This window comes from Poromitra crassiceps (assembly GCF_964638095.1).
Source record: "Poromitra crassiceps genome assembly, chromosome: 6".
NCBI lineage: Eukaryota > Metazoa > Chordata > Actinopteri > Beryciformes > Melamphaidae > Poromitra > Poromitra crassiceps.
Window position 1 is genome coordinate 35,296,331 of NC_139627.1, and position 26,598 is coordinate 35,322,928.

The 26,598-nt window shown below is 44.8% G+C and overlaps 1 protein-coding gene across 1 annotated transcript in view; it reads right to left on the bottom strand.

Annotated features, from left to right (window-relative positions):
* clybl (citrate lyase beta like) overlaps positions 1-23,731 on the bottom strand; it is a gene marked incomplete at its 5' end in the record, with an annotated part of 86,050 nt that extends 62,319 nt beyond the window's left edge. Inside the window, one exon of the mRNA XM_083638204.1 lies at positions 23,694-23,731. Coding sequence (XP_083494330.1) covers positions 23,694-23,731 — 38 coding nt within the window. The remainder of the gene's footprint in view (positions 1-23,693) is intronic.
* Between the last annotated feature and the right edge of the window lie 2,867 nt (positions 23,732-26,598).

Consider the following 26,598-nt stretch of genomic DNA (forward strand, 5'->3'; position numbering starts at 1 on the left):
TGTGTGCCTGATCTTGCCAGTCTGTGGCATAGATATCGTGTGTCTCTATGCGTCCAACACACAACTCGCGTTATTTCCCACTGATTTGCTTTGCATGGTCTCTGTCTAACTTGTGTTTTCAAAGACCAACATTTAACACAGAGTATCATACTATCATGGCTGGTATTTATAACCCTACAGTACATAATGAAAGAAGAGGCCTCCATAACGGCTCAAAGCCGTATACTATAATACTATAACCCCATACTATAAGCGCAGAGAGCTTGCAGAGTATCTGGTGGGCGAGCTTAGGCTATGTTCCCCGAAGTCGCTGTCCCTTTATGTGCTTATCTGTCATCTGGCCGGTCCCGGTCCCGTTGAGATCAGTCACTTATCTCTTTAGCGAGGCTGTGAGGCGGCACTACAAGCACATCACTGTGATCAGTGCATTGTTAATTGTCACTTCCATCAACATTAGCACCCTCTAACATGCTAACCAGAGGGGGAAAAGGGGAGTTGACTCCACGCTCCATTCTGAGCCTGACACTTGTTCTCTGAGGGGCGGTTTTCAGTGTCAGGATTACAGTGGAGTGCAGAAAGGAGGAGGAGGAGGAGAGAGAGAGAGGGGGGGGGGGGGGGGGGGGGCTTTCTCTGCAACTCATGTCGTCGGGCCTGTCGTAATTGTAGCAGAGAGAGAGAGAGAGGCAGGGGAGGTAGGGAGGATTGATTGGTGTTTGCTTTTAAGCAGCCTCTCAACCAATGGGGAGACAGAGAGACCAGCATGCACTGGGACTGTCTTCCCTGGACACTGCTGTGGGCTAGCTATTCCACCCCCCCCCCCCCCACACACACACACACACACACACACACACACACCCCTCAATCTCCTGCTTCACACCGAGACGGGAGTTGTTTGTTGGACAGATGAAGCTAATGTGGAAGTACCAAAAACTTCAGTTCCTCCAATGGCCACTTGAGGCTGACTGCAAAGGGGAGAGTGATTCCCCATTCACTCCCATGTTAAAATGCCCAACTTTACAGTAGAAATAAACATGTTTACGGCCTGGTTCAAAAAAACGATTTTGTCCTCGATTACAGCTAATTTCACCTTTCATGACAACTGTACGGGCTGGATTTTTATAAGTCACCAGTTTAGAGACAACTAGACCATAAAAGACTATCTTTTGGGTGTGATTGACAGGTGGCCTGTCCAGTGAGCATGCAGCTTGCTGGAACAATAGCAGGTCACACTGCAGCTCTGTGGGAAAGCCCTGGTCTCGCACGAGTTGCGTGAACACCAAGATGGCAGAGGCCAAAATGGCAAACTGGAGGCTTCAAAACAGAGTCCACAAAGCAACACTCACTCCCCTCCATCTCTTTTTACAGTCTATGCATCACACACACACACTCTCACAGTATACAAAGACACATGATCAACGCAGAGACGAGAAACGCGCTTCACCTCAAAACACACACACACACACACACACAACGTTGGGAAGGGTTCGACGTGAAAGCAGTGACAGACAACACACACACCCAAATATACATGCTATGTCTGTTATACTCCTCTGGCGGAAGGCCAGGAGGATTCAAATGTGTTGCCACCAAACCATATGGACACACACATCCAAGCCTAATCTAACAAACACACACACCTATATTCATGTGTGTGTGTGTGTGTGTGTGTGTGTGTGCGCGCACACACACACACACACACACACACACACACACGTGGTGACTGCTGCCTTGAGCCCTGTGGATCACCCGGGCCATCTGACACCGTGGAGCCTGAATACATTAAGACTGGCAAGGTGTCTGCACTTTTCCATCTCAGCAGTTTGTGCTCAGTGCAGTTACATAACCCTTGGCTGACATGAATGCATTATCAGCATTAGGTCTACCACCATGTCTACAGGTGAGAGCGCTTCTCACAATTTACATAATAGATAACACTGCTGGATGTCAAACCAGCTTCCATCAAGTTAATTATCTAAGGTAAAACAACCGCTGATACACCTCAAAGCTGACCGGCATGGCATCCCAGTGATGAAGCATCTAAACAATATGACAATAGGGGAAAAAAGTCAATTAAAAGATGTATGGCCTGGCTGGTCATGACTCCACAGGTGTCAAGGATCCTCTGTTGGGGGGGGGAGGAATGTGAAGAAGTGGGTGAGGAGAATGTAGGGGGGTGTGAAGCCTGAAGCACATGCACTGCATGAGTTGGAAGCGGAGAAAGAGAGAGAGAGAGAGAGAGAGACAGAGAGGGAGAGAGAGAGAGAGGGAGAGAGAGGGAGAGAGAGAGAGAGAGAGCAATGGATGGATAAGTTACATAGGCTAACTAATACGATGATCTGGATAACTGAGGCGTGGTGGGCCAGGGTCAGCCCGGGAGATGGATATGAGTGTGACAGCAGATCAGACTGATATATTAGGATATTAGGTCTAGGCTGTGATATACACTGTCTCTTGCCCCCCACCCCTCCAGGCACAGACACAAACACACCCACACACACACCCCTCCTCGGACCTCAGAGAAATCTGACAGATGGGTGGACTGGAAAGAGCCACTCAGGAGACCAAAACATACTAAGGCGCTGTCTGTCTGAGGGCTGGACTTGGAGGGAAACTACAACCGGAGAAAAAACAGGACCGAGACCAAAAAAAGGGGGGACATCTGTGACATTTGTCTTATTTCCTCTCTAGTGGGACATGATGTGTCATGACTGAGTACAGAGTCTTTTGGATCATATTCCATTTAATTAATGGACCCCCCCCCCCCCCACACACACACACACACACACACACACACACATGCACACCCTTTCTTCCTCACTGTTCACACCCCAGCTCAAAGCTCATCTTCTCTAGCTCGTAAGTTGTCTGTGCCCCCAAGTGGTAAAATACGATCACTGCAACTGTTTTACATGGAAACTTGTGAAGCCATTGTGTTTCAGCAGGAAAGGTTGACGATGACTGATGCCCAGTATAACTACTTCTCATTAGGCCTGGGCCATAATTCAATATTATTGTTTGTCGCCTTCCAGGTATTCTAATATTATTTATGACACAGTTGTGCTGTCTAAATTGATGATGACAAGCACATTTTATTTAAAAACTCTCATAAAATGAGGTATGGGATAATTAATTATTATTTGAATATTTCTGTTTTGTTTGACATCACACCTAACATTACCATTCGGTTCAATGAGATGAACATTAATTTGATTATTTAACGTGATTTTGCATACATTAACCATATTGTGATAGATATTGATTGATCGCCCAGCCCTACTTCTTATTATAGCTAAAGCCTAACACCTCTCTGACATTTTAAAGGGACAGAGAGAAAGTGAGACAAAAATAAGACCGGTAATCAAAGTATGATGGTCTGTATAGTGAATCCTTCACTGACTCCTTCACTTAAACTCAAGCACTGTTGAGTCGATACTGAGTGGTGAGCAAGTGGGCATTATGGTCTCTCAAGAGATCCACTTGTGCTCTCTAACACATAAGATCAGTCAACAGAATGCGTACGGTGACAAAGTATTACAGGAAACAAATCAATAATGCAGGCTTCTATTATGTGTATAAATATAACTTCTCTTGAATTTGAATGTATGAAAGTACAACATAAAATGTCAATTTTAGCATGTCACAAGATGGCAGAGACAGAGTGATAACTGAGTGGGCTGATAATTTTTACACCATCATCTGTTGCCTGTTCACTGTTGAACAATATGATTTTTGTGAGGATTTTTTTTTTTTTTTGCAATAATGCTGATGCTCGCTATAGTGCTCCAAAGACAGACAATTCATTCTTTTAACCAACGGGGATGCCTTTTGCCCTCGACTTCTGCCCAACCCCGAGCCTTTAATTAAGACTGGCTTAAGCCCGATTGATCCTGACACACCAGGAAGTTTCCTGAAAATCAGCCTGCTAAAAACCCCTAAAGCAGCAGCCCACGACCCCCACTTCCCACCCACACAACACACAACACACAACACAGAACACACAACACACAACACACACACTCAATATTCAAGATTCACTTTAATAGCCACAGTAAGTAATCAGATTACAAACAAGGGATTTTGTTTAGTACAAGTATGCAGTGCAGCGGTTACATCAATAGTATACGCAATACAGAAGAAAAACCACAAAATAGAAAGAGCAAAATATAAAAAGTCCTTTAAAGTGACAAATGATGACATAAAAAAGGACTAAGCTTAAAGTTGTCTTGATAAGATCTCTCATGATCAAAGTAGGTTATTACATACTACAGTACATTGTCAGTAACATAAAAAATACCTTCTTTCCTCCTGTCCCTCTTTTCCTCCTTGTCTCCCCCATTTGTTTCTTTCTACAAACACACATAAACACAAAAATCACACACAAAAATCAAATATCACAATATTTCTGACCAAATATATATTAATATCAATATTGCAACACTATTGTAGGGATGACTATTTGTGCTTTCATAAAATATTTACACAATGAGATTTTTGATAAATAATGTGGATATAATGATAAAGGCAAATAATAGAACAGCTACAACAGTCTGGTAAGTTGAGAAAATGACATCACGTACTGTAGGCTAATGCAGGCTTTAAAATCAGGAAAATACAACATTTAGGCCACATTCTTACAATATCCAAATTCAGGTGGCTCACCTGGTAGAGTGCGTACCACAAAGGCTTAGGCCTTCGCACGGCCAACGCCACTTTCATCACATCAGTGATAGGGGTGTAAATCACAAGTTTCATCACGATACGATAGTATATACAGTAGATTCTTTGGACCTTAATTTTCCCTAAGTTGATTTATCAACTTTTTATACTTTTCAAGACCATGCGGATACCCTGAATTAAAGGCAGAAATGGCCAAAAAATAATATCCAAAATCTAAGACAATATCTACTAGTCTCATATCACAATATTGCCTAGTCCTATACACACGCATATTAAGTCAAAACATATGTGAGAGATAAATGATGGTGACGCATCAGTATAATTCACTAGTATCTACTAGGTTTCATCCTCACATATTTATTTATTCTTTTATTTCTTTGCTTTTTTGTGATCATATTTTTATTACATCAAAATAGTCTTTTGGGGGAAACAGCAAAAACCTCTCCACAACATCAGACCCTCCTCAAACCGCAGCGTCAGTAAATCAACAACACATTTCCTTTAGCAAAAGCTGGGATGCAAAAAGGAAGCTGGGCTTGTCACAGGCAGCGCTGTGTGCTGTGCTGTGTGTGCACCACATGGAGGGTTCCTCCGCAACACAGCCACCCATGAGTCAGCAAGCCCCATGAAAGTGCAAGAGCTACATAGACATGCTGTCCCACTTCCATAGGCCTCAACGTAAAGGGGAAGTGTTTAAAATCATGAATAATGTACATGTATACTGCAATATATATGACATGCAAAATAAACATAAATCAATAGGTGTGACAAGACTGACTGACAAACAGGCGGTATAAAATCTTACAGTAAGGTGGACAAGGTACCGCTGCACCACATAGGGTAACTAAGGTTATAATAGGGAGGAAACGTAGACTTCTGAACCAGGCTAACTGCAGCACCTGCTCTCTTTCCTCAAACAGTTGAGTTTAGTCACTTGAATTGGCAAAATGCCAAGAGGATGCAGATTTCAGCTGAACAGCCCTGAGACTACTTCACAGTGTGAAGGAGACTCCACAGCATCCTGAAGGGCTTGGACATATTGGAGAGGAGGAGTGAAGTGTTGCGGTTGACAGGAGAGAAGTTTAGAGTTAAAGACTCTGACCTTCTGCTGGAGGAGTCCAAATCCAACCAACCAGGCAAGCTGTTACCTACATCCTACAGTGTTTAAAGCTACAGATTAAAACAAATGGGTTCAAATACAACAGCAGAGTGAGTACCCTAATATTGAGGGAGCTTTTCCGGGGGCTGTCTGTCTTATTACAGCAGTCCTTCGATATCTTAAAGGTCCCATTCCGTGCAAAAGCTGTTTTTACTTGTAAATGCATATATACTGCTGTCATCCCTCCCTGTAATGAGTGGTCACAACCTCAGAACTGCCAGAGTTGGATTTGCCCCTATCCAGCTTCCCCCTGCAGTCTCCTTCAAGCCACGCCCCTTACACTGTTCCCCCAGACGGGTTAATGTGATGTCACTCGGGTCTTTAAGCATACTGCGCGCAGTCTCTCTCACACAATCTACCTGCACCATTTTGTCTATAGCCACAAAATTAACACTTCTAGCTGGAGCGACGCCAACTGTACGTGATCCAGCAACTGCGGAGGTGCATTCGGTAAGTCTAGGCATTTTGAGATGTCCTCTTTAGCGTAGCATCCGTTAAGTTAGCGATAGCTCGTTGCTAACGTTAGTTGTGGACACAACCTAGCGTGCTGGTCCACGGACGCTAATCTGATTGGCTCTCCCTCAGCAGCCAATGGGAACTGTTAGTTCTGAATATATTATAGAAACAGACCATTCTTGGGAAGCGACGAGATGAGGAAGTGACAACTCCGTCAGAACGAACTATTGGGTTGCTATATTTTCGACAAATGAATCCAGAATCATGTTTTATGGACCAGAGACACACGTTTTTAAGAGGTTACAGCTGCACGAATTGGGACCTTTAATGTATGAGCTATTTTCTAGTTTGAATGTAAACCAACATTAATTTTAATTTTTAATTTATGTGGTACCAAAAGTTGCCAAGTGTCAACACCCTTGTTTTTCACACACTGGTCTAATGGTGAATAGATGGTGCTGGCTATATTGCAGGGTAACTTATGTGGGTGGATTCTACAGTAGATGAAAGATTCAGAAACATAAACATCGACCCAACTACAATGTGGAAAGTGAGAGGGAAAGAGCAGGACCCTAGCTTGGCCTATTTCTCCGTTAAGGGTGTGGTGCAGGGCGGGCAGCAACCAGTGCCCCTTCCTTCCCCTACAGGGCGGATCATGGAAAATCAAAGTGACGTTTTCAACTTGTTTGACACCAACACATTTCAGAATTACACTGAAATCCACATAGAAAAGACCTAAAATACTGTGAGTGGAAATGACAAGCTGGCCAATCAGGTGGTTAGAAAGCAGAGAGGAGAAGCTTGCTCTCCAATCGGGGAACTACACTACTGCAGATGCTGTAGCTGATGCACGAGTAACAGATTTTTACACATCTGACAATCTCTCTTAGAGCATTTAAACCTGTCTTCTGTTCTGTGCCACTGTAGAATCTAGGGGTGGAAATCGATTCAAAAGATTTTGCGATATGTATTACATTACATTACATTACATTACATTACATTACATTACATTACATTACATTACGTAATTTGGCAGACGCTTTTATCCAAAGCAACTTATAATAACACATTGTTGTCAGCAATAGAGAAATCAACTATGCAACACAGTCTATGACAGCTACAACTTCTGAAGGAATAGTGGTAAAGTTTTTGAGAGAGAGAGAGAGAGAGAGAGAGAGAGAGAGAGAGAGAGAGAGAAAGATGTTAGTTCAAGAAGGGCCCAGATGGAGCCTGAAAAGGTGTGTTTTTAGTCTTTGCCGAAAGATCGGCAGTGATTCGGCCGTCCTGACCGAAGGTGGGAGCTCGTTCCACCATTGAGGTGCCAGGGACGAGAAGAGTCGTGAACGGGATGAGCGACTTTTGAGCCGCCGTAGGGGAGGAGGGGCAAGGCGTCCTGCACTGGTGGAGGAGCAGAGGGAACGGTGACAGATTTGGAACCTGACCATAGATTGTAGGTACAGAGCATCAACACAGAAAAGATGGACGTCTGGTCTGGTCCCGTTCAGTGAAGCTGCTGCATGTTAGATCGTCGCTCTGGCGGCAGGTACCAGTATAGGTCACAAGGCCCGCCTCCCCATGTTTGTGGATGGGGAAATGGCTAAAACGCTAATGCCTGTGCAAGTGGTCATTTTTCTGATCAGTTTGTTTTTAATTAGTTATTTGACATATAAAAAGGGATGATTGAGAGCTGTGGCAGCCAGTCTCAAGCCGTAATAATTGGCTGGACAGGCTGCTCCTCTCTTAGCTGTTGGAAGGATATACAGAGAAGAGACCAGGCAGCCTGGCTAACGCAGTGGGCTAACATTACTAGGTTTGGCTGCCCTACCCACACTATACCAGTAAACAACGTAGCCTAAAGCGTCAAGGTTAGATTTGTTAAACCAACATTTGCTCCAAAAGGAATTAAATCATAAAGTTAATCAAAATGCCACGGAAACATTAGGCTAATCAACACAGAGCTGCAAACATCAGTTCATCGGATAATATAAATTATGGCCCCAAAGGAAAAGTCCTAGGTAGGAAGTAGGGGTGGGAATCACGCCCCACGCTATCAGAATACTCTGATAGCGTACATGCTGAAACTTTCACACAACACATCTGATTTTTCTGTGTGACGTCATGCCCTCCCCTCTCCCGCTGTCTTAGATCTCCCGGGCCAGGCAGAACCATCAGGAGGGCCGGGCCCAGGTCTGCTCTATAAGGACATCCGTATCACGTCACCAACTTAGCTTTGTTCGCCCACTTTTGATTAACAGCCAGGAATTACCAATCATACGAGTGTGTGACCATGACAATTAGTTACCATTAACATGACGGTTGTTTGAACATTTTGCAAACGTTTGCTGTCTGTTTTGGGAGAATGCACTCACCAGAGACTCATGGGATCAAGCTCCTTGAATAGTGTGAAAATACCATTTGGTCCCTCTTTTGAGTAGCCAGTCCTTCTCCCACAGACGTTTAGTCTTTTTAGGTCGTCCAGCATCCCCCCCCAGCATATAGGCTATTAATGTCTGCCATCTTCTATTCTCCAGGACAGCCGTAATGAAAGAAAGTAGCCAGCCAGCGCCAGAAGAAGAACCCATACAACATGTCCAAATTGATATTATCCAGCGAGAAAACGATATGAAATAAGATACAAAGATGGAATGACACTTCCAACTTTAGAGCAAGAAAAACAAGAAAACAATGACAGATGAAAAATGACCAATGTAGCTGGCTAGTTTTAGTGACATAAACTACTGTGTTGCATGAGCCTTGATTACTTTTCAATTGCTTCATGTAACTGCCAAGTTGCATGAAAATTATAATTCATGCAATTTGCAACCGGCAACTTTTTGCGTGAAAGTTTCACCATGTAAAGCCAGCCTTAGCCTAAGTCACGATACAATATTATTGCGATTTTAAAAGATGAATATGTTGGGTCCGTGTATTGTTACAATATTGCCACACAAAATATTGCGATACTGTGCTGTATCATTTTTTATCTCCCATCCTATGTAGAAACTCGCAATCTTAGAGAGGCTAGACATCAACTTTAGCCTTGATGGTCATTCCTGAGTGCCGACAACAATGCTTCATCAAGGTCAAAGGTCAGGGGTACAGTTAAATTAGGCCATTGCTGGATCATCCGAGATAGCATTAGCAGGCCTCAGGTACAGGAAGTCATTAAGAATATTCCATTTGGAGTTACTAAAGGGCTTCCTGAACACAGTGTGGACTGGGCGTTGGCATATTGTTGCTGGAAATGTCTGCTGATTGACACAGGGCATGCAGGTTGAGATGCTGCAGAATGTTTTGACTGGAATGTAGCCTAGTAGCCTCATGTTTTAAAGAGGTACTTGTAAGTCTTTTATAGCCAGGCAGGAAAGGGATAGATGCTGCATCATATGGTAAAGATGGTACATGTCAAGAACTTTTTGAGTAGTAATATGGACGTTTGAGTATTAACGCCAGCTTGAATGTTGGAAAAGTGAAGCGTTGGCCAAGTTTCCCCTCTACTTCAGCAGCTTGCCCCTGGCTTTGTCTTTCTCTAGTGCCTGTAAAGCTGGACTTCAAAAGAGCCTTATCACTGTCATGTTCTCTCTGAAGAGAACACGGTAATGGAGAACGGATGGACGGGCTTACGCTAGGTTAGGCCAACACAAGGAGAGGAGTGGAGAAATGCTTTGAATTTGGCCTTGTAAAGGGAAGAACTCCTGTCCAGGCCTCCTGACCTTCCCATTCCACTTCCTTCCCCAGAAGTCAAGGAATGCTGTGTCAGCTTCTATCAGACTAGCCTACAGTATTTATGCCACTGATATACTGTCTGTAACATAACACTGGTCTGTCACTGACCAACCTATGTTCTACATGTACTGTATGTACCTAGAGTATTTTAATCATGTTTTTGGGTTTCCAACCTGCTTCAACAGCATTATTTACTATAGGTTTTTAAAAGGTGGTCATATTTTAAACACTAATAAATCACGTGATTTCTAAGTTAAGTTAAGTTATCCTTTATTTATCCCCGTGGGGAAATTCATCCTCTGCATTTGACCCATCCTCTAGGAACCTTCCTAGAACTAGGAGCAGTAGGCAGCCACAGTGCAGCGCCCGGGGACCAACTCCAGTTCGATTGCCAGTGGCTTGGTCAGGGGCACTGACAGGAGTATTAACCCTAACATACATGTCTTTGATGGTGGGAGGAAACCGGACCACCCGGAGGAAACCCACACGAACACGGGAAGAACATGCAAACTCCACACAGAAAGGACCTGGGATGGACCTGGGTTAGAACCCAGGACCTTCTTGCTATGAGGCAACAGTGCTAACCACTGAGCCACTGTGCCCATTTGTGTTACCTTTGTTGGGTGGAATGGTGGAAAGTGGAACTTTAACATAATAAAGGAATTTATTTACATATAAAAAGTCACTTGGTACCATACAACCATGGTGGGCAAAGAATAAAAATAGGTAACTGATAGCAAAGTTTAGACATCAGAAATTGACTTCACAATCACATTACATCACTGATCCACCTTCAAAACAAGGCAGTAACAAGAAATACAGTATTTTGTGGAAAGCACTAGTGGCCCAGTATTTCTTCCAACACTACACAGGAGCAAAGTGTGCACACCGCAATTAAAAATACCCTTAAAGAAGATATGGTTATGTAAGTACGTTGTATTCATATGATATATTTGGTGCCTTTTCACCACATCACCTTCCTCCTACATCTCTCCTCCCTCCACCCATGCAATGGCTAACTCAGTGGAACACGAGGTCCCTCCTTCCACTCCGGCTGCATCCTGTATTTTCCAATTATCACCTTTTAAAGGCCAGCTGGGTGCATTCCAAACCATCGGGGGGCAATTCCATTTGCATTGCTCTGAGACAAAGTCATGCCCAAGTACTTTCATGCTAAACTTCATTACAGATAGACTAGAAGGACGCTAGCTGCTGCAGCCAGTAAGGTGCTACTACAGGCCACCTTCGCTCACAGTATACTGGGAGAAGTCGAACAAGTCCAACAACAACAAAAAGAAAGGGAAAAAAAGGCAGATTAGTTCCCTCTCATGAGCCAGTACAAGGCGAGCGTAGAGGGAGAGAAACCAGGGTGAACTTGATAACCTGATAGCTGAACCTGAACACAAATCCCGGCTTCAAGGTAGCAAGTTTGCCTGTAAAAGCTAGACAGCAGCTGGCCCCAACTTTCTCATTTGAGACTGATCAATGTAGCTCTCCTGTGAGAGCGCTGCTGAGTTGATCATTTCAGCTCATTACGCTGATTTTATTCTCCTTCTTCATTAACTTGATTTTTAATCAGCTCGAAGAATATTTTACATCTATTTTATTTAGGTCAATTTCTTATGCCCATTGAAATTCCCAGCAATCAAAGGGCTCTTCCCTCTATTGAAATTGTGTGTTTTGGGGTTGTTGTTTTTTTACTGTTCCATTTACTTTGCACATTAATGAACAGGGCTCTGCCTGCCTTTAGGCTGTCTTCTCCCTGCTCGTCTGTTCACTGGTGTAAACCTGTGTTTGATTTCTCCTCTCCTCTCCCTCTCGGACTGCATATAGCAGCATTTAGCTGTGAATTAATTTTCATGTTTGGATATACCCTGCTGAGGTGCGATGCTGCTGGTGCATAATCAAAATCTGCAACACTACATATGGGTAGATAGGCCTTGTGGGTATTTTCACAGCGCCGGGCTCTGTAGCTGGGCGGGGGGAAAGCCAAGGCAGAGGGAAGAGTCCACGGGAGCAAAAAAGGACATGGCGACTCTTGGGCAGCGTAATGACACGTCAAACGGCGGAGCCACCAGACACAGCAGAAGTCAACGACGGGAACAATGGGGACATGATGGGTAGGCTTTTAAACACAAAAGAATATATCTAAAATGCATTTGGCCGGTGGAAGAATACTGAGCAGAAGACAACTTGTGTCATGCGGTGTGCAACTGTGAGTGTGTCTGTGTGTCTGCGTGAGTGTGTAGATGCTTAATGCGCGTGTCCCTGGCCATGGGACAAGACACGCACCCACAGGCACAGCTCAGGCACCAGCAGCCTTTAACATGGTGTGTCTAATGCTCCTATTTAGTGTTTGGGGTGCAGCGGCGCGTGGCCGCACGTTTTTGGGAGGGGAGCGTGGATAGCACCTAGCCCCACAGCTGTGGCCCCACACGGGAGACAAAAGCTGGAGGAAGTAGCGCATCACTGAAGATGGGACTAAAAGGCATGGCAATTTGCTTGTGCTCCAGCCTATACTGCCCTCGGATTCAGTGCGCAGGCCACTTTTCATGGTGAATATGGCGGCTGGAGACGCAGCCAAATTAAGAAAAGCCAGGAAGTGGAATATTCTGTAGAAGTAGGAAACTGAAGACTATTCGCGTAGCCTAAACTAGGCCTACGTCTTAAATCAAATCGATATCAAGGACTATAGGCGTCATGTGGCACATTTAGATCAAAAGCAGCCTAACAGACTTTATTTCAAACAAATGTGATACAAACAGAAAGAACACAGGCCACCTTTTGCGCATCAGTCTTTTCATTGGAGTTTATTTGTAATCCTTTGATAGGGGGGGAATGTCTTTCTCAATCGGGGTACATCAAAGATAAGCCAACTGACCATGCTGCTTGTGTTTGTGTGTCTGTCCATGCATGCGTGTCTATGTCCTCTGCTCTTTAATAACACAGTAAGGCAACCTGTTTTAGTCCATTGATTTTATAAGCTTGTCTATTTGCTCCTCAAATGAAGCAGCAAGGGTAGTAGATGACACATAATGAGACTAGCTTCAGATTAAAAACCTGCTTTGTATTTGAACACTTTATGTAACCTTTCTAAAACAAGAAGCAGCCAACCCTTCAGAATATTACATGACAAGTTTTAATACACGGCTGATGGAAATGTACAGTTGACTATCGCCTGTCATCTCACCACACTATAATAGACCCTTCTCACGGGGGCCATTTTGTGTCGGAAAGGCAGGATAAACACAGGTGCAAGCAAAACACTAATGAGGGTTTCAAACTTCCATGATTGGAATTTGGAAACCCTCATTAGTGTTTTGCTTGCACCTGTGTTTATTCTGCCTTTTCAACACAAAATGGCCCCCGTGAAAAGGGTCCATTGGAGAAGGATCTGCAGAATCTTGAATCAGGCCTTTACAGAACAGGATCTAAGGCATCAATGTACAATTCTATTGACTGCAACTCAGCAGTATATAATGTTCAGTAAATAGATCATATTGTATGACCTCAGGAAAGTACAATGACAATGACACACACACACACACACACACACACACACACACACACACACACACACACACACACACACACACACACATCTGGATCTGCAATCTAACATGTAGTAGCATGATCCTCATGATGATGGAGAACTGCAAGAAGTGTTGCACAACTTGTCTCTTATGTTTTCATGACCATAGTGGATCTGACTTTTATTGTGAAAAGACGGTCAGTGTGTGTGCTTTACTTGGAGCCCAGTGAAACAGAAACATCAGTAAATGTGAACTCCAGACAAAGCAAGAGGTACTCACAAAAGGGTGGTGCAGCCATTCCTGGCATCCATATCAATGGCAAGCCTTGTTATGAAATGGAAAACGAAATATTTAGAATTGCAACCTAACAGCAAAATAGGAAAACTATCCATCCATTGCATAGAGGAACTTCCTTTATTATGCCCCTGTGTCCACACACACAGACGTCAAGGGATTGAAATGAATCAAAAATATCCACTGGTTTTAATTAGACCATCAAACGCTCCACTGCTGACATATTTCCTCTGTGTGTGTGTGTGTGTGTGTGTGTGTGTGTGTGTGTGTGTGTGTGTGTGTGTGTGTGTGTGTGTGTGTGCGTGCGTGCGTGCGTGTGTGCGCCGTGTGTGCACGTGTGTGTGCACGTGTGTGTGTGTGTGTGTGTGTGTGTGTGTGCCGCGTGTGCATGTGTGTGTGTGTGTGTAGAGGGTGGACGGGGATATGAGAGAGGGTTGAGCAGGTTTCTGACCTCCCATGGGTGCAGCTGAGTGAGTGCAAAGGTGTCCATTCACTAGAACAACAATCTATCATGTGACACACACACAGGCTATTTCACAATGGCCAAACCTTACACTTACTTGGTGAAACTTGTAGAATATTTGTAAGGGTACACTTTTCAGTTCCTCTTCTTTTCATAAATGGCAAAAACAAACTATTCGAGGCAATTTATCAGCGTCAATATGAAAGCAGCAACATTGATTCTGCTTTGTGAAATCCCACCCTGATCCTCACGACTAACCAGCAAGAACACAGTGCACTGCTGAGTGATCAAAGACATATTCAGCAAGATAGATGAGCCTGCTACTGTATATACTGTTTTCCACATTGCTAGAGTACAGCAGGAATGAGTCCGGAAGACCTGGATGTTAGCACTTCCGGTTCCTACGTGTAAAAGTCAATGGGATTTTTGTATGGGGATTTTGGTCAAATGCATGAAATAAGGTCTGCCGTTAACAAAAGTTTATGAAAAAGCCAACTTAGCAGCTTAGTCAGCTCAGCAAGATAATCTTCACAAATGAGGACCACTTTTTTACGCTTTTTTGAACGCTTCAAAAGTCGTTAAAGTGGCCCTCAGTTGTGAGGATTATTTTGCTGAACACAAAGTTCGCTGTTTCATAAACTTTTGTTAACCGAAGACCTTATTTCATGCATTTAACCATAATCCCCATACAAAAATCCCATCGACTTTTATATGAAACAGGAAGTGCAGGGACTTCTGGGTAAGCCTACGAAATGACGTCATCCCTGTGGTACTCTATAATAGTAGTTATTATTATAAAGGCGGTACAACACCACCTAACACTCGGTGTGAAAACATCTGCTGAGTGTATTACTGCTGTCGAGTGGTTTCACAAAGTCCAGCTTGATGAAGCAGAGCTGGCCGGGCCCTCCTCAGTGAGCGTGGCTGTGTCCTCCTTAGAGGGCATTAGTGCAGGCATTATCTTGTTGTGGCAGACACTTCATAGTAAACACCCTGGCAAAGGGCCTGCTAGTCAACTCTGATGGCACTGTAAAGTAGAGCCGGCCCGCCAGTGTTTTAGCCGCCATGGCACGGAGATATGGGTCACGGCGGGCAGTCCTCTCTGCCTCAGCCCAGCACCAGAGCCCAAACCCTGGTGAGATTAGCCCGTGGGCCAGGCACTCGGCGCTGATAAAAACACAAACACCAGCGATTACGTGGGCATTGAAGTGACATTTCAGCTGGGCTCCCCTCACGCAGGGTCACGAGCGGGTGAGTGTAGTGAGCGAGCGACGCGTGCTTCTGTTCCCAACATGCAGTACGGCACTGTGCTGCTACCTCTATCTTTAGCCCCACCTTCCACCCCGTCACATCCTTAACACGCACTTCATTATCCCCTGATTACAGCTGACGTCGTCTGAGCCCCGTGCAACCACTTTCAACGCCTTGCTAGCTAGCATCATCGAAACAATCACTTTTACGGGAGGAAACTTGTCTGACTTATTTGTTAATATGCCCACAGAAACGTAGGATGAGGGCTGTGGACTTTTCCCTTCAGCGAGTAGCTTTATGGGGTAAGCCAGTGGAGCAGTGCCTTGGCCACTGTTGTTACTCCGGGTTAAATCACGGCTAGAAATGGGATTAGGCCGTTTGGAATGCCAGGGTAATCAGTCATTCAGCAGCAGCCAGGAGAAAAGGAGAAGGGGAGGCTTTTATATAGCTGGGAGCTTTGATTACCGCTCCGTCTTTAAACCGCATCCGATGAGTAAAGACATGCACTGGTCCTCCCCCACATTTACTGGGCGAGTGGCCCTCCTGGGTTCCTGTAAATAACTGACGTCACAGCGCCTAATGATGCCCAGACCAGAGCCAGTTAGACCTGCATGGGAGAGGACAGGGGGGGGGGGACTACCAGCCTCATCACCACTGTGAGCAGGCTGTCAAGCGGTCATGTCAACAAAGAATCAGCCTCACACAATGCATATGAATGCATATGAAAGCATGTAAAGTGTAAAGGGAGCAGAAACATCCTCCTCATCTGTGGATCACTGTCTCTAATGAGGGTGCTCTGATGGAGAGCGTGCGCGCGTGTTCTCTGTGCTTCCTCCCGCTCCTCGTGAGCCCACGCAGACTGGTAGTGACAGTTGTTTCCAGTTGCTAGGTAAGGGCCCATCATAAAGCCCGGCTAGAGGAAACAGGATAAGCGCTTGAGCCAAGGCAGTAAAAAGCTCTCTGGGAACTTGAAAGCCACACAAATGAAGTCTGCGTCTGCCATCTGGAAACAATAAACAAACAAAACCCAGCAGCCAAACAAACACCACGAGAGAGAGAGAGAGAGAGAGAGAGAGAGAGAGAGAGAGAGAGAGGAGTGAGACTGAGAGAGAGTGAGAGAGAGAGAGTGAGAGAGTAAGAGAGAGAGAGAGAGAGAGAGAGAGGGGGAGTGAGACTGAGAGTGAGTGAGAGTGAGAGAAAGAGAGAGAGTGAGAGTGTGAGAGAGAGAGAGCGTGAGAGTGTGTGTGTGTGTGTGTGTGTGTGTGTGTGTGTGAGAGAGAGAGAGACAGAGTGAGAGAGAGACAGTGTGAGAGAGTGTGAGACAGAGAGAGTGAGAGACTGTGAGAGTTAGAGAGTGTGAGAGACAGAGTGAGAGAGCGAGAGTGAGAGAGCATGTGAGAGTGAGAGAGATAGAGTGATGGGGAGAGTCCGGTGAGAAGGGTGTCAGTGTAAAAAGTGTGCGTCTGGCGTGCATCATTAGCAGACACTGATGGGCAGACAGACAGAGACAGCCACGCGCGTCCTTTGTGTAAAGCCTCCTTTCATGGTGGGGAGATGGTGCACTGGCTTTGCTGTTTGAATGTGTGTGTGTGTGTGTGTGTGTGTGTGTGTGTGTGTGTGTGTGTGTGTGTGTGTGTGTGTGTGTGTGTGTGTGTGTGTGTGTGTGTGTGTGTGTGTGTGTGTGTGTGTGTGTGTGTGTGTGTGTGTGTGTGTGTGTGTGTGTGTGTGTGTGTGTGTGTGTGTGTGTGTGTGTGTGTGTGTGTGTGTGTGTGTGTGTGTGTGTGTGTGTGTGTGTGTGTGTGTGTGTGTGTGTGTGGTACTGGTACCGGTACCACTGAACCCTGGTTCTAATGAAGTGTAGTGTAACAGGAGGCTGCCTCTCTGCACGTGATGAGAAGCTACTACGAGCCAGTTCCAAATGAGGCAAAATACCAACAGAAACTATAGTCAACTCTTGCTGCGTACTGCGTACCCTGATATGATAACCGGGGAAGTGATAGTTCTCTATTTTCAGGATTTCAGAAAAATCGGATCACAGATTTCCTGTTTTTATTATGACAGAGTTATAATTTCTCTGTTTAACACACTGAATGCTCAAGTGTCAAGATTCAAGATTCACGATTCACTGTAATAGCCACACCACAGTGAGTAATCAGATTACAAGCGAGGAATTTGACTTAGTGTAAGTATGCAGTACACTGGTCACATGACATCAATAGTAGAAGATGAAGCAATACAGAAAAACAATCACAAATTATAAAGTGCAAAATATAAAGTCAAGAGCCAATTCAGAGAGGCTTCAATTTACTCTACGCTGCAAAAATGGACAGAGAAAAGAAATGTTCCTCATTCCTTCCTCAGTGGTGTAGCAGCCTAACAGGTCTGCTCATCATGGCATTCACCTTTTACACTGGAACCCTACATGTATGCAGTGCACACAAACAAATGTCAGGTGCATTCATACATACATGTTCTCTCTCTCTCTCTCTCTCTCTCTCTCTCTCTCTCTCTCTCTCTCTCTTCTCTCTCTCTCTCTCTCTCTCTCTCTCTCTCTCTCTCTCTCTCTGTCACACACGCAAGTCCTCAGGGTCCAATTCCCTCGTTTACATCCCCCTCGCCATGGGAAATCTAGCCCCATTATTAGCACAACCCGTATTGCTTATGTATCTTTAATATTTCATTTACATTTGGGCCATTACATTTGCTTTGATGCATTGTCAGGTCAACACACAATGTACACAATCCTGTGTGTGACTGGAGTTATTATACATAATTACATCCTATAGTGAATGTGATCATTTTACTCATTCAGTTAAGCTCAATACCAATGCAATTGGAAAAGAAGGAACACATTTTGTTTGAACAGTGAGAGATTTTAGGCTTTGTACTTATTATTTACTACTTTACTAAAAATATTGTGTGTGTTCTCTCTCTCTCTCTCTCTCTCTCTATATATATATATATATATATTCAAGATGTCTCTCTTGAAAAAGGTAATCTGGGCAGCATAACCTCACCATGCAGAGAGAGCTTGGTGTTGATATTCCAGACAAAACTGCCTCAGATAGTCAATCAATGAGAGTTTGGGTCTATTTAATGAAAGCAAGTCAGACGTGAGATGCAAGCTTCACTCCCAAGCTGCTCTCCGAGCTCCCTCCACAGAGCTCGCTGTCAACACTGACACCGAGGGGTTGGACTGAGAACTGCATCTCATGTGGCCAAAACAGTTACCTTCCTACATACGAAAATCAACCTGGAGATACTCCTACCTATAGATGTCCATACGTTTACACAAACATAGGCAGAGGGGCACACACAGACACACACAAACACACAAACATACACTAAACCCTGCTGTGCCTGGCTAACAAACACTGTGCTGTAAAAGCGGGCCTCTTTCTCATTAGGGTGGTGTGTATCAGACAGGAAATGCTGGGTAAATTACACCTCATCGCACTGGAACTAGCCGCCCATCACCATGGCAATGGGCCAACCCAGGTGCCGTGAGAAGAGCGGAGCACCATCCTGGCAGAGGATGCCAGAAAGCAGGGGATAGGGGAAGTTTCCCCCTTACCGACTAAAAACTGATCCAAAGTCATTGTTGTAGGCGTACACCTATGGGTTTAGGGGAGTGTAAGCTGAACCCAGATCTGTGTCTGTTTAACAGCCAAATGGACCCCTTGTGGAGGGCTGACAGAGGGGCTGACTCCAAACCTGGAAGCAATATCCTGCCCACACACAACTCTGCCTGCTAGCCAATTAATGCTAAGTGGGCTATACTGTACCGGCCCAGCGCTCTCTTTCAGGGGGCTAATAGGAATTGTTAATCATCATGCCTGTATAGTGAATGCTCCAATACAGTTCAATAAATAGGAATGACATAGGCTACAACTTCTCATGACCACCGTCAAGAAATTGGGTGGTCTCTCATAAGGAGGTCAGTGTGCACTATTTACAATAACCTGGTGGCTATGAATTGACCATTAATGTAGCTATATTGTGCCTATATAAAAAATAATAACACACAAACAACTTTAGGAAAAAGTAGCTAAGGCAGAGCTATAAAGACCTAGAAATGTTGGCTTTTTTTCATCTTCTTTTTTTGCATAGCACCACCACCGCAACAACAACACAAGGGCAGTTTTGTAAAATAATATACAATACTGTAGCCATTTGATTAACAGATATTTTCACCATCAAAGACAATTCGAACTAAACATATTGATAGTTATCAAACGGTGTAAAAAAATATAACAATCTGGGCTACTCTTGAAAGGGGTCATTTTCATATGCGAGATTTCATCCCAGCACTTCTATTGGCTCACATCTGTAAAAAGCAAACACACTTGTGTTATCATTAAAAACACTGAATATTTCCCCCAGCTCCTCATTCAATCTGACCACCACGCTCAATCTCTAAACCACATAAACCAGCCGTTAGCCAAGTCCAGCCCAAGCATCTAGAACAGAATTCTTTTGTTGCATTGTTCACACATTCCTCTCTGGCCGTGTTTGGACAGATGCGATCCCATGTGCGCTCTGGGGTCCGGAGGAGTCCTGCTCCGAAGCCAAAGATGTGCTGTTGATCAAAGGCTCGGGTGCCAGAGTAGAGGCACTTGTTTTGGGGCTGGTTGTTTTTGTCTGAGGGGACCCAGGGTAACACATCCATCTGTTAGCCGTATGGATCCGCCATGGTCGGCGCTGCCTGGGACAAGTGTTAGGCCTCTCCTCTCTGCCTCTCTGCCATCGCATCCTATTCCCTCAACCCCCGTTTACTCAGCTGGTCCCCGCGCCAGTCGCCAGAGCTTTGTTTTCACACAGCAACATGTGTTAACTTAATGCTCTGTAACACATTTCAAAGGCTAGCTTAGCTGGGTCAACAACAGGTAATAGAGCGATTTATTGATGTACTGGCTCGAAAAAAGGAAAAGTGGAAAAAAAAAGTCCCTGTAGGTGTGCACTGGTGCATACACTCACGTGTGGGGACACACAGAGTAATGCAGTGATGTAGATTTAGTTTATTTTAACCCCAATGCTATTAAATCCATCTAGACCAAATAAAGTATCTCCTGCTTATAGGGGCTGAAACGTCTCATATATCTTATAAGAGGGGGGGGGGGGGGGGGAAGAAGATAGGCTTTTAAAAATGGTCCACTTATTTTCCAACAGCATCTATCAAAATCTCCAGCACACTTGGGGGGTCACTCACCAGGCAATGGCCACGCATGTGGCTAGTAAACAGATGAGATAAGGCATTAGACAGCTGAAGAAAGGCCTAGCACGTGGGGTCTGGCTTGACTTGGCTGGGCCTGCTCTAAAGCATTGGGTTACACAGTCACCAAGCTTGTTTTCTTGCTTGATTGGATTATGGCCACACACCTCTGGCCCGGCCTCCACCACCAATCAATGAGGAAATGAGGTGTCAACACATTGCTGTTTATTCAACACTCATTTATTTTTCTACCGGAAGCCAACGCAACTCCACCACCACGCAGGGCACCAGATGAGTGGAGGGATTTTCTTGGAGCATTTTGAATAATTGCTCTTGTATATATATTAGCATCACAAATAAGCTGCTGGTAAGTACAACACTTTATGATGTTTACAATAAATAAATCTGTGATTTTTAGGTACTTGCGCGGTTAAACATCCGGTGTGAAATATTTGTCAGTTTCTTTCCCAAAATGTGTTCATCTATTCCACCTAATATTAAAGGACAATGTTATTATAGCAATTAGGCAACATACTGTGAAATGAACATTGCAATTATAGCAGACAGACGTTGCACTAAATTTATGGGCAATATCTATAGCTAAATAAAATGCGTCTTGTTTCCAATTTCTTTTGCAACTGATAAAACAGGTCTTTTTTCATTTCAGGCTGCACATCCATACGACCAAGCTCAAAGGACTGGTAATAGGCAGACACCAGGAAGTCTTTAGTGCTTTGAGTCAGCATGAAGTGCCATCAAAATAAAATTATGTACACAGTAGCTGGCGCATTTAAAAAACTGCGGCAATCGAAAATTCACTTCCCAATTTATGCCAAACGCCACTTTACAAACAGTCTAGCCTGATTGCCAAGTGTCTGCACTGCTTTACGTCCTTTCTGTTAATTGAAAACGTTATAGGGGTGCATTACACTTGGGGGTTTTATAAGCTGTGCTATAAAGCCCTGGCAGGCCCTGAGAGGGGAAACTGCCCATTAACTTATAAGGTCCAGGCCTTGGCTGTCTTAATTGACAACCTCTAGGCTACTTTCATCACTTGTCGACTTCATAGCGGCAGTCGATGTTTCCTGCAGGATGCTGTTGCATCTTTGACATGAGGGTGTTTGTGACAAAGAGCAGTCTGCCGCCAATGCCAGGGCTAGGGCTCTAGGCTGTCCATAAAACACACACACGCATTCCACTCCAGCTCCAGCCATGTGAGGGGGCTGCCTTTAACCATGGAAGTGCTGCTCCCCCAAAGCACCTATAGGACCTCAGCAAACATCTAATATGAATCCCAATAGGAAGTCATAGCCAGTTTATATGCTTAGGCTACACATTGTTTTTTTTACTTTGATTTGTCTGTGTATTTCAAATGCTAAAGGAAAAAACAGGAAAATACTTTAATTAAATAGGCCCACCCATCAAATATCAATGTCAGATTATTAGTCAAATGGGGAATACTACTGAGACTGACCAAACATTTTATCTTTGATCTGTTTGGGCTCACCCCATATTAAACCACAACCACACACAAAGACAAAGACATACACACACGCCCACGTGCACGTGTGCGCGCACGCACGCACACACACGCACACACACACACACACACACACACACACAACAGACTGGCGTGACAGTCACTTCACACTCTGCATTAGCAGGATCGTCAAGTGCCTCTGGAAATTAATGTGCCTTGAATTAGAGCCACATGTCATGATGCCCACTAGCTTCTTTGTAACTGACATTGAAACTGTTTGAAGTCCTGCTTTTATTCTTCCTGAGAGACTGGACTGAATGAAGATTTACAAAAGTAGAGGAGCATAGTATTATCAGGCAAATTTGACTACTAACATCTATGATTGGCTTCTCATGACTTCATCTTAATTACCATTAACACCTCTAACACACACTACTACCTACTCCTTTACCTGAATGAGGTCTGACAAATATCTTCATATATAAAACAAACAAATAAATAAAGAAATACAATACAATACAATACAATACAATACTCTCAACATTACTTTGAAAACGTAACTTATAGAAACCGCTGCAAGAAAGCATTTTCATTAGTGAGCCTTCAGCTTATCAGACTTATTGTAGACAGAATTTGGTACCTGTAAGAGGCTACACAAAAATGCAATATACTTTACATGACTATCCTAAATATCAGAAAATACATGGGGGGGGGGGGGGGGTTCTGTCTCCATCCTAGCCTATACAGATGCCCTCCTCTCACCTCAAGAGGAGCACCTCCTTACAATGGAGTACAGACAACTACCATTTGTGCCCATGAGCAAGTCACTTCAGTCCCTATGGGTCCAGTGAAGCTGCTGGCCAGCAGTTGAAACCTACAGTATACTGTATAAGCTAAAGCTAATTGTATGTATAGGCTAACTGTATAGGCTAACTGTGAAATGTGAAGCAGGGCTTTCCTGAAAAAAGATACTGCATGCTCAGCAAACCATTCCTCGAGATATACTGTATATTCAAGTGCAAAGAAAAAACAGAATAATTGTCTATATAACGCTACTTATTATTACAATGAATTTGAGTGAACACACACACACACACACACACACACACACACACACACACACACACAAGCAGTGCAAACAAGTGAAGCCATTACTCTCTTTCTTGCACACATTACAGAGATGAACCATGAATTGACAAGTGTGTAGTGTGAAAATAACAGCGACTGACAACCGTCGGGTAGTCTGTCCCTGGCTGAACAGCACAGTAATGCTGCTCTGTATCTCCCCGAACAACAACTGTCGTTCGGTCACAGTTGCTACCGTGATATCAAAGTGCATTAAAACATATAAAACGAAATTAGCGTCGTTAAGTTCCACCACATAATTATTTTGTGCACAGACAATATTAAGAGGAAGAAGAAAAGGATAAACTCGGACTTACTGTGGAGCAAGCCGTTTGACAACTCTGCTGAGATACATCTAACTGCAGACCCGCAGAGCCAGCTGGCTACGCCTCTTGACACGGTCTGGCTACGCCTCTTGGCACGGTCTGGCTACGCCTCTTGACACGGTCCAACAACGCATTAAGAGTTCGTGTGTGTCAGTTCTGCCCAGGCTAAGAGCCCCTATCTCGGGTACCACAGACCCAGGCAGGTCCCCTTACCTCCACACTGCCTCTGCCCAGGCTAAGAGCCCCTATCTCGGGTACCATAGACCCAGGCAGGTCCCCTTACCTCCACACTGCCTCTGCCCAGGCTAAGAGCCCCTATCTCGGGTACCAGACACCCAGGCCAGCCCCCTACCTCCACACTGCCTCTGCCCAGGCTAAGAGCCCCTATCTCGGGTACCAGACACCCAGGCCAGCCCCCTACCTCCACACTGCCTCTGCCCAGGCTAAGAGCCCCTATCTCGGGTACCATAGACCCAGGCAGGTCCCCTTACCTCCACACTGCCTCTGCCCAGGCTAAGAGCCCCTATCTCGGGTACCAGACACCCAGGCCAGCCCCCTACCTCCACACTGCCTCTGCCCAGGCTAAGAGCCCCTATCTCGGGTACCAGACACCCAGGCCAGCCCCCTACCTCCACACTGCCTCTGCCCAGGCTAAGAGCCCCTATCTCGGGTACTATAGACCCAGGCAGGTCCCCTTACCTCCACACTGCCTCTGCCCAGGCTAAGAGCCCCTATCTCGGGTACCACAGACCCAGGCAGGTCCCCTTACCTCCACACTGCCTCTGCCCAGGCTAAGAGCCCCTCTCCCGGGTACCACAGACCCAGGCAGGTCCCCTATCACCACCCATCCACTACCCAGGCCTGGAGCCCCTCTCCTGGGCACCAGAGACCCAGGCAGGTCCCCTATCACCACCCATCCCCTACCCAGGCCTGGGGCCCCTCTGTCAGCCACCAGACACCCAGGCAAGTCCCCTATCACCACCCATCCACTACCCAGGCCTGGAGCCCCTCTCCTGGGCACCAGAGACCCAGGCAGGTCCCCCTCCACTACCCGCCCTGCCCCTCACCTTGCCCGGGTACCACACCTCCGGCAGAGACCCCCCACCTCCAGGACCTTGCGCACCAGGGGGTCCTGTGCCCCCCACTCTTATAACGCAATATCCACTCCAACAAGGGGATTATTCCTGAGAATAATTTTAATATTGATTGTAATTCTTGCCATTTTTGTAATACAGAGATAGAGACAACAGATAATTTATGTTTTTCACTGGATTAGCTACTAGCTTTTGGTCTAATTTGAATTTATGGATTAAATATAGCATTGATGCACTACCACCATTTATACTTGAAACTGTCAAATTTTGAATATTCATTGAAGGTAAAAAAAAATAATTTTTAATGAACAATGTAATTATTTTGACCAAATATTTTATACAGAAATGTAAATACTGTATAGCAAAACTCTACTCTGTCTACAACCTTTAAAAAGGATTTAGAAACATTTTCCAAATCCATAAAATATACATATGAAAAACAAAATGTGTTGGGTGAGTTGAAAACGAGCCTAACTACGCTCAGTGTGGAAGATAGAAAGCATAATTGTTCTTGTAATTCTTTAAATCAAGAGAAAAATAACGAGTATTTTATTTTGTGTGGAAGATAGAAAGCAACGAGTATTTTATTTTGAAGGGTGATGTGTATACCAGACCGTGTCAAGAGGCGTAGCCAGACCGTGTCAAGAGTGTCAAGAGGCGTAGCCAGCTGGCTCTGCGGGCTCTGCGGCGCTGCAATTATATGATGTTGACTCTGCTGATGTGCGCCGCCATGTTTCTTTGAGTGACGCTCACAAGGGGCAAGCAGCCATTGGCTACGGAAGTGCCTCGGAACCGCCCGAGCCTTGTGATTGGACACAGGATAGACAGGGGCGGGTCCATAAGAACTCGTAGCACATGGCATGGTAAACAGTGTACACAAGTGTACAGTAGCAGGCTGCAGTGCTGCTGTGTGGAGAAGGGATTGGGGGCGTCCTTGAAGGGGTCCCCAGCAAAAAGAATAATATATTTTCACAGGAATTCCAAAGTATCTTCAATCTTAAAGTAACACAATGACAGAATGACTATTTTGGTTATGGGTTTCATACCATTTCTGTAATAATCAATATGTCAGTGGTAATACATCTAAAAGTGTGCCAACCCTCCCACTCTTTGATTGGGTGCACCTGGCTGTCAACCAACTACCCCAACAGACTCCTGCAAGACAGGGCCAGGAGGGTCATCACAAAAGCTAAAATCTTATCAGACGGGGGACCCTGGGACAAAATCTCATGGGGGTCCGTGGTCTAATTTGTGTCAGTTTAGGGGTCATTGATGTGGAAAAAGTTTGAGAACCACTGCTCTAGAAGATGAATTAATTTGGGGGAGGGAAGTAACCCATTAGACCTACAGTATGTTAAAAATACAAGCACTCAGTCACAAGTTAATTCAAAACATGCCGAATAAACAAACAAAAAAGGGGGAGGAAGATGTTGGCATTCATCAAAACTGTAGCCTATTAAACAATGAAAACCGAAAATCAGTCTCTTTTTATGTGTTTATACTGTAGGCTATAGACTGCATATTGGTAAGGCACCTCAGTAGATTATTCAGTGTGTTTATTACTACACAGATGGCCTTTGTCCACAGCAACTTTTGTGCCCTTCTGCTCATAATAGCAAAGTAAAGACAGACAGAGGGGACAGCAGGGACAAGAGAGAGCTGACGCTCGCAACAGAGAGAAACAGGGAGGAATATAGGAGAGGACAGAGAGAGAGAGAGAGTGAGAGAGAGAGAGATTAGAGCACCAGCCAGGCACGTCACCCCAGGAGTCCTCTCTCACAGCAGTGGTGAATTACTACCAC